The sequence below is a fragment of the Trachemys scripta genome, chromosome 2 (genome assembly GCF_013100865.1).
Source record: "Trachemys scripta elegans isolate TJP31775 chromosome 2, CAS_Tse_1.0, whole genome shotgun sequence".
Lineage (NCBI taxonomy): Eukaryota > Metazoa > Chordata > Testudines > Emydidae > Trachemys > Trachemys scripta.
Window position 1 is genome coordinate 218,028,015 of NC_048299.1, and position 9,289 is coordinate 218,037,303.

General features: G+C 41.2%; 1 protein-coding gene across 1 annotated transcript in view; it reads left to right on the top strand.

The window, feature by feature from the left end:
- LOC117873507 overlaps positions 1-4,305 on the top strand; it is a 97,338-nt gene extending 93,033 nt beyond the window's left edge. The window contains exon 5 of the mRNA XM_034762965.1: positions 3,596-4,305. Coding sequence (XP_034618856.1) covers positions 3,596-3,726 — 131 coding nt within the window. The 3' untranslated portion in view covers positions 3,727-4,305. The remainder of the gene's footprint in view (positions 1-3,595) is intronic.
- The last annotated feature ends 4,984 nt before the right edge of the window (positions 4,306-9,289 follow it).

Sequence of the window (9,289 nt, forward strand, 5' to 3'; positions counted from 1 at the left end):
AGTCTACTCTAGAAAAATTACCTATTGCTGCCAATGGGTGTTAAACCACATAAAGCAGAAACCATTGTTAACAGCCAACATAGATGAGGATAGATCATGCTCAGCACCATTACAAAAAACTGGGATTAAAAATTAGTCTGTGCAGATGTCTTCTAAACAAATGGAATTTAATTTCCAAATTAGGTAAGGTATGGCCAGGTGAAAATTGTGAAACATTAAAGGGCGAGACTATACAGGTAGCAAAGACACCTATATTAACCTCTTAAAGTTATGTATAGGCACCTAAATCAGTTACCTGCTTTTTTCAAAAGTGCTGAGAGCACAGAAACTCCTACCTAAGTCAAATAGAATGGCTAGGTCAGGGGTCGTGCTTTCAGAAGTGGAGTGCCGAGTCTTCATTTATTCACTCTGATTTAAGGTTTCGTGTGCCAGTAATACATTTTAACGTTTTTAGAAGGTCTCTTTCTATAAGTCTATAATATATAACTAAACTATTGTTGTATGTAAAGTAAATAAAGTTTTTAAAATGTTTAAGAAGCTTCATTTAAGATTAAATTAAAATGCAGAGCCCCCTGGACCGGTGGCCAGGACCCAGGCAGTGTGAGTGCCACTGAAAATCAGCTCGTGTGCTGCCTTCGGCACGCGTGCCATAGGTTGCCTACCCCTGGGCTAGGTACTTGGCCTGATTTTCAAAAAATGCCACCAATTTAGGTGCCTACATATTGCTTTGGGAGCTTAACTTTATATGATCATTTTTGAAAGTCTTGTCTAGAAGCTGTAATCATGAACACTGTCAAACAAGTTAGACAAATCATTTTTATGGTCTGATAACTCCACTGAAGCCATTTATATATTAGATTAACATATTTCTGATTTCCAGCAGTCTAGGTTGGATCACAATCAGGCCATTAAGATCCAACTTTACCTTTTGATGTTAGCACAGATTTCCTCCTGACTGCAAGGAGAGCTGTTCTACACCAACCCATCAAAGGGTGGGAGCTCAAGATGGGAGGCAGGGGGAACTTTGGAAAAAGAAAAGGCTAGATGGATAGGCAATTGGCCTAGATGTTTGAGTCCTTCAACCCCAGACTGGTATTGTTGTGCATGCAAGCCTTGGGTTCCAGTGTTCTGGTTTGTCAGTTTGATGCAGCACTAATGTTATTTGAACCAGGCTCTTTAATAAACTATAAATCTGTGAACATAGGTGAAGTCCTCAAGCACAGTGTTTTCGGTTCTTATCTATTACAGCACATTTGCTGAATTTTACTCCTTCCAGCTCCAGTGGCTCAAAAAGAAAACAGGAAAGCAGTCCTTGTTTCAATAATACATGGAAAAATGAGCTGAAACTATGATATTTGTGAGACATGAGAGCATACATCTTAGATTGCTATTATTATCCAAGGTGGGGATCATAGTCCTGGAACATATGCTTAAAATATTGCTAACCCCCTCATGAATATAATTTCAGTAGAAATGTGGTAATCTGTTGAAACAAATCTACACAGAACATTATGGTATAATTGAAGTTGTTTAATTGCCTGTTATATCCTTTAACTGATCCCTCGAAACACTGTTATTAGTATTTAATGTAACATTTCTGTAATAAAAAAAGATGAATTTATTGGGTGAGAGGACAATCTTCCCTTTCATGAAATAAACTGGCAGATGGAAATATGAAATAAAGTACCTCGAGCCAGCTTTTGCTATACCTGCACATAATCTCACTTACTCTGAGACATTAAAAATGTGTTTCTTTGGAACATTTACAGTCTGTTGAAGGATCTGCTCCTCCTCTAGTTCCACAGTGACACAGATGCTCTGCAACTCTAATATATTGTATTGACCTCCAATGAAAAAGGGTGGTGGTAAAGGAGAATGCACCTTCTCATGTTAAGATAAATTAAAATGTTTAATAAGTATGAGAAGGCAAAGTGGGAGTTCCTCACATCACTCTGGCTGGTGCCTTTTATATATACCTAGAAAGAGCTTTGACAGTATTATGTAAATACATATAGCATCTGTATTGTGATGCACATGGGATAAACTGCAGAGCCACATGATAAATTATCATGCACATTTCAACCATCTCACCTAGCCTCTGCCCCAACAATCCATTTCCTTGGCATTTATTCTAGCATGCCCTCTGAGCAGCTTCAAACAGCATCCTGCTAGAGACCTATTTCCTCCTCCTCCAAATGTGGAATTTCAACCCTACCCTCAGATTACACCTGCCCATGCCCCATGGTGGACAAGAGTCAGTCCTGACTCAGTAACTGTTTTTCTCTACAGAAAAAAATTTCTTGATTGCTTTAAAATCCATTATTTCATAAAGGGAGGGAAACAGGAAATTTAGGTCAGTAGAAATTCTCCATTTGCTATTGGCACCCAGCACTCCCCCCTAGCCTTGAAATAGTCCAAACATTGGACTTTAAAGTTCTGACCCCCCTCTTTTTTTTTTTAAGCTACGTTAAGAGTTTTTATGGTTCCCTCTGAGCCCTGCCCAGTTAGACTGATAGTTAAGGCCCTGAACTGCAAACACTGACACATAACCTTAATTTAATCTGAGTGAGTACTTCCACTGAAGTCAATGGGACTACTCAGGTGCTCATCCATGAGACCTACCCCGGTTTCAGAGCCCGGGCTCTAGCCCAAGCGTCTACACTGCAATTTTATAGCCCTGCTGTTCTAGACCTGTGACCCCAAGTCAGCTGACTCAGGCCAGCTGCATCCATGCCCTGGCTCGTTTATTGTAGTGTAGACATATCCTGTGATTCTAATTGTTTGCAGGTCCTGGGCTTATGGCATCCAGCCTTATAGGCAAAGGGATACAAGAAACAATCTTAACTTTAAACTTTCTCTCAAATATCCTTCAAATAATATTTCAGTAATAGATGTGGCACACAGACTGTATGATGGTGTTGTATGGAAGTTTTACCAGCACTCATTTGGGATGAACTGTGTAACTCAGTTGTGGCTTCACTTCTTGTGAGTAATGTGGACACTGGTCACACAGATAAAACCTTTACATCGCCATGTACGCTCTCTATGCATGTGTCAATATTCTTCTGAGTAAATTTTGGATCCTCAAATGATAGATTACATAAAAGTCGATGATCATTGCTAGGTCCTCATCACTAGTATTTGAGCAGATGGTAGTATTTGAATGCTAGAGTTTCCTATGATTTCATCAAAACTCCAAAGCATGGCCAAAATGTTTAGGTAAATTCAGCACCAGAAGATTCACTGCCTCATACATTTAGTCATTCATATAAAATAATATGAATTGTTATCCTTACTGCACGGTATAAAATGTTATCAATGGGTATATTCAACTAGACTACCCAAAATTACTTACCAAAACAACAAATCGTTTAGAATCCAGTGCAACTGCTTTAGTGCTTGCTTATAGTACCAAGTGGCAGATGTTGTTATATGCTTGTTTCCAGCAGATTTTGAGGCAAGTTAGAGCACTCAGGAAACAGATGTTAATTGGGTGAAGTTCCATTATAGTACTAATTATTATTTCAAGTTCTTTTCACTCTCACTCTTTTTACTTATTGACTTCTGAGATCATCTCTCTCCTTTTCCATGACAGCTTTTTTAAGACAAACATGCACTGCAGAAGGCTGGAAAGAGCTGAGCCAGGTTGAATTCCGAAGAAAATTCACAGCAAAGATTTGCAATGCCCGGCGGGATCTGAAAAACTCCATGCAAAAATCCTCTTGAAAACACCCTACCTCTGAGGTCTATGGGACTTTGATATGTAACTCTGATAATCTAATGAGGATCCTCTGACTGTATTTTCACATGGCATGTTAAGAAACTTGGTACTTCTGCTGAATAACTTGAAAAAGTCAATTATGAAACAATCTAAGGGATTTTGGGGCCATCAGACTGCCCCAACGAAACTAACCATATCATTCTGCATATAGAGTGCCTCAAGCATGGATATGAATGAGGAGACTATGCATTAGAGAGAGAGAGAGAGGTTTTTTTTTTACCACCTACTGTTACATTTATTTTTAAAGTGGTGTTGGGATAGTAAATTTGAACAAAAGCATTGCATTTCTTTAGCTAGTTATTGTCATCCTTTACAATGCCTTTTCTGTTGTGTCTGAGGATAACTTTGCATGATAGGGTGCCTTGTTCTTAGCACTTTGAGTGTTGGGGTTTTTCTCTGCAGTCCTGCAGCCTGTATATATTCCTCATGAAACTGGACTGTAACTGCAGACACCAATTACATGCTAGAAATCATCACCTGAGAAAATGAGCGATTCAAAATAAAATCTCTGTGATAAAACTTTACTGATGAATGAGTAATATAAGTGAGTGCATGAAAATGGAGCCCTCCTGGAAAGGCTGTGCAAAATGCACCTCGTGAGCTAATTATGCACAAAATGGCATTTATGAACACGGATTGTTCAATAGAAAATGGAACACTTGGCCACAACAAGTGGAAAGGTTAATGCTCAAGTCAAATATAAGAGGAAATGGCATAATGAAACAACTGTTTGATCAAAGTTCTGCATTGTTTTAAGTTGTACATTCGCCAGCTGGGAATCTTAACCCAGACAGAGTCCAAACTACCCTGGGGTGGGGCAGCTCCCCCACCCCAGCAAAGAGGGGTTAAAAGCAAGTGGGAAAGCTGGGTTGATTAAGGAAGCAGCCACAGCTGTGGTCTGCTGAATCTCTCTAGCCTTTGAGAGAGAAGGACCAGGCTGTCTGGGAGTTGAGCAGGGTACCTGAGGTGGAGCAGTGCTGGGGAAGGGCAGTGGGAGCTGGGGGAGCTCCAGCCTAGCAAAGCCCCAGGCTGCAGGCCTTGTCAAAGGCCTACAAAAGGGTACTGGAGCTGCAAAGGTAGGGTGACCAGATGTCCCAGTTTTATAGGGACAGGCCCGATTTTGGGGTCTTTTTCTTATATAGGCTCCTATTACCCCTCATCCCCTGTCCTGATTTTTCATACTTGCTGTCTGGTTGCCCTATTCAAAGGGGCAGCCCCTAGTTAGGCAGAGGCAGCTAGTCCAACCTCCCTTGCTGATGATCAGTGGTTTACAGACTGCAGTTTGCCCCAGGGAGTAGGGGCTAGATGATGACTGGCAGTAGCCACTGAGGCAAGGTGGGGATAGAGGGTTGGGGGTTCCCCTGGGAGGGGAGACCCAGAGTGAGGGGGTACTGCTGGGGGCAGAACCCCTGGGCAAAGGGCACCAGGGTCTGGGAAGAACATCAGCCGGCCTGCAGAGGGTGCTTTGAGCTGGAAAAGAGTTAATTCCCTGGACAACCAGCAGGAGGCACCTCACCAGTGAGTCTCAACCCTGCCACATACCCACATAAACAATAGCTCTTTATTCAACCTGGAGCTTCGAAGGCTCTTAAACAGTAATTCCAATCTTCTGCAATGGAACACTGAGGAGTGGCAGGGAGTGATACACATGCAAGGCTCCAGCCGTTATAATAGATCAGGGGTCGGCAACGTTTGGCACGCGGCTCGCCAGGGTAAGCACCCTAGCAGGCCAGGCCAGTTTTATTTACCTGCTGACTCGGCAGGTTCGGCCAATCGTGGCCCCCACTGGCCGCGGTTCGCCGTCCCGGGCCAATGGGGGTGGAGAGAAGCGGCGCGGGCGAGGGATGTGCTGGCCGCGGCTTCCCGCCACCACCATTGGCCCGGGACGGTGAACCGTGGCCAGTGGGGGCCGCGATCGGCTGACCCTGCCGCGACAGCTGGTAAATAAACTGGCCTGGCCCGCCAGGGTGCTTACCCTGGCGAACCATGTGCCAAACATTGCCGACCCCTGTAAAAGAGCATGTACTCAGATGGATGTAGAAACAACAATCTCCTTTTACTGGATACATTCATGTGTGCCTTGTAATGAGAGCACTAGCATTTTCTTTTCCAATCAGATATTTGCATATTTTTTTTCACTTTTAAACACAGTGCCAATTCTAGCCCATCCAAAGTTAAAACCTCTCTGCAAACGTTTGTGAGATGATGAGTTATCTTATGACTATGTTGGTGCATATCAGATCAACTATATCTTCATGCCACATCCTGCCTCTTCTGCACCAAAATGTGGAAAGCGACAGGTCATTTGCTTTCACAACACTATTTCTCCTTTACTGGGGGTCCATGGGTTTGAGATCCACACTGACGGAGCAGGCAAACTACATCATCATCATTCCCTAAATTTGAGGCTGCTCTACCTTTTTCTACACAGAGCCCTGCATTGGTGGGGCACCTGATTCCATCCATCTAAGGAGTGGTCCAAGGGCAGCCATTGGCAGGAAAAGCCATAGTACTGGTGCTGCTGGGGAGGGTTGCCCCAGAGCCAGTGCAGAGGCACTGAAATTCTACACAGAGCTGTGGGCTCAATCCTGCAAGGTGGTGTGCACTCCTGTGAGATGTTGTGGAGTCAGTGGAAGTGGAGGGCACTTAGTACCTTGAAAGACCTATGGGCCAGATTTTCAAATGTTCTGCATCCACAACTGGGGTCAGATTTTTCAAAAGAACTCATGTGCCATATCGGCCCCTAAAGTGGGTGCTCATCATGCAATATTGTTTTGAAAATCTGTCTGACACCGTGGCTGCTGAACACTCTTGAAAGTGTGGATCTATGTGGCTTACACAGAATTGCCAAGTGCCTTGAGATCTCTGCACATTCCAGGGGAGCCACTGGTTTTGGGGGCCAAAGCTAGAGCTCATTAAATAGCGGCAAATTTAGCCCCACCAAAGAATTTGGAAGAACTGCACAAAGATAATAGAAATTTGCAGGAATTTCTGGGCAAAATCCACATCAATGTTTCCCTTCAAATTTCGGGAATTTAATTATGTTGGGTTTTGTTTTTTATCCTACCACTACTACTACACCTTTTAAATACCAGATCTCATTTTTAAACATAAGAACAGTCATTCACAACTGTGTTGGGCAGTGTGTCTCTTTATTAGACCATGCAAATAGGAACCAGAGCTCCAGTTTTGTTTATAAGGGCAGGTTCAAGGCTTGTGACCCTATCAAATTGTTTGTGTGACTTGCAAAATTAGTTCATGTCTGTGAAGCATTTTTTCTCCTTCTATTTAAACCCATTTTTGTTCCATGTTGGATTGCTGGCACATTCTCTGTCTATGCTCCACCCTAACTCTTGCTCAACACAGAGTTTAAAACATAAATAGGACATTAATAGCTTAAACAAGGAAAAGAGCATCTTAAGAAACTGTTATGTGAACCCTAAACAGGCTTAGCAAAGGTATAATACTAACTGCAGAAAAAAGTACAAGCACATAAAGTGTATATGTATGTGTATATATACATATTAAAAAAAACATGCTATACTGGTACGGGCTTTATCAGTCTAGATAGACTTATTTTTGTGTTCCTTGCTCAAGTTTTCTAATAACTCTCACTCTTTTTTATTCAATACAGAGCTTTCCCTCTTTGCTCTTGAGAACTTCTTTGAGTACAGTCACATGACCCACTTTACTAGGTCTACCCTTATTCAGGTGGTCACTTAGACCTCTTAGGCATTTCTTATAAGAAACACAGCAGCCATTCTGTAGGTAATGGATGCTAGTCACATAGCATACTTCTGGCTAAGAAAACCCTGAGTTAAGGTAAGCTTTGTAGGAAAACTTCCAAATGTGATTCTAGAGACTGAATGATGATGAGGTGATTCCTCCCCCCTCCCCCAAGTTAAAAAATAAAGGAGCATTACCGTGTGCAGATTATGATAAGGCCGTTCTCTCTTCTCATGCAAGGGTGTTGTGATTCTAGGCAGATCTTGTTTCTTTGTATTAAACAATGTGTAAGAAGCGGCTCTGTGGAAATTGTACCCAATAAGCAAAATCCTGTAACTATTGATGTTTGGCAAAAGTCTCATTGACTTTAATAGAACTGGGATTGGTCCTGTCTCTTCTTTGGTCATAAATTGGCATTCTCTCTGTAACTGGTGTGATCAGGATTGTTGTTCGTTATTGTGTTATATTAGTCTGTCTTCCTTTCTTTATTTTATTTGGTGGCTAAAACTAATGGGAATCTGAACGAGGACATGGAGGATATGAGCACAAAAGTGTAATGCTGATTAACAGAGCCTGTTATGTCACTCTATGTATCTTACATGTAATTAGCAAGATGTAAACAGTTGTATTTAATAATTGCTTGTTGCACAGTTTGCAGTACAGCATGCTCTTTTTCTAAAGTTTTTAGGAAATAAGGCTAATACATAAATGCCTAGAAAATACCATTCTGCGGTATTCATCATAAAAAAAACAGCACTATATAACTCAGTATGTTACATACAATTACACCGATGATTTATGTATGTTTGTTGTTGCTTAATTTTGAAAAGCTTGTGTTGTTCAGAGCCAACTATTGGCAACTTCATTTTAGTGACAGAGCTTGACATATCACAAGCAAAATTATTGATTCAAAAAATAACACCATAACCATATAAACAGCATTGTATGTATTAACTGATGTTTTGTTAGAAGTACCAAACTAAAAATGAAGGGGTTTTATCTCTTCTTTTGAAATTGTATGATAAACTCATTTACATTTTCACATAGGCACCTTGAATTTCAAATACACTTCCTGGGGCTTTTTTTTATTATTATTTTATTTTACATGTTTGTATTGATTTAAGGCACATTCTATGCAAATAGTCCTATTGGTTTGGGCATGACCTGGTCTGCCAAAATTTGCAAGATGGCAAACTGATGAATTAGAACACAATACAAAAGTGAGGTACTGTATACAGTGTAGATTTTGAAGGCATTAACTGCAACATGAATGAAATAAAGTGAAAATCATGTACTGTTAGATGGTTTTCATAACAGTGCATATGTCTAAAGAGCACTACAACAGGGCATCTGATCCATCCTTCAGCGATGTCATTCAATAATTACTTTTGAGAAATAGAAGATACTCGGGGGGGGGGGGGGGTCCAGATTTTCACTTCCCAGAGTCTATTAAAGAGCCACTGGATTATCCTTTAAAAATAACTCCATTAAATGGAGTGCTCCATTCAATCGCATGGCTTTATAGTCTACTCCAAAATATGTTGTTCCCTAAAAAGGAGAAAAGATATATTTTTCGGGGGACAAGGGGGTTGAATTTTGTGACTATTGGAGTTAACAGATTGTAGATATCTTATGGTATTTTTGGCACACTGTATCTTTTTAAAAAGGTTCTCTCTGACTTTATTCCACTGTGCCATTTCCACTGCTAGCAATTCATGAAGAGAAGCAATCTCCATTTCTTGGTGGTAAGGGGTTAAGGATCCTTTCCAGTTCCAATTGAAG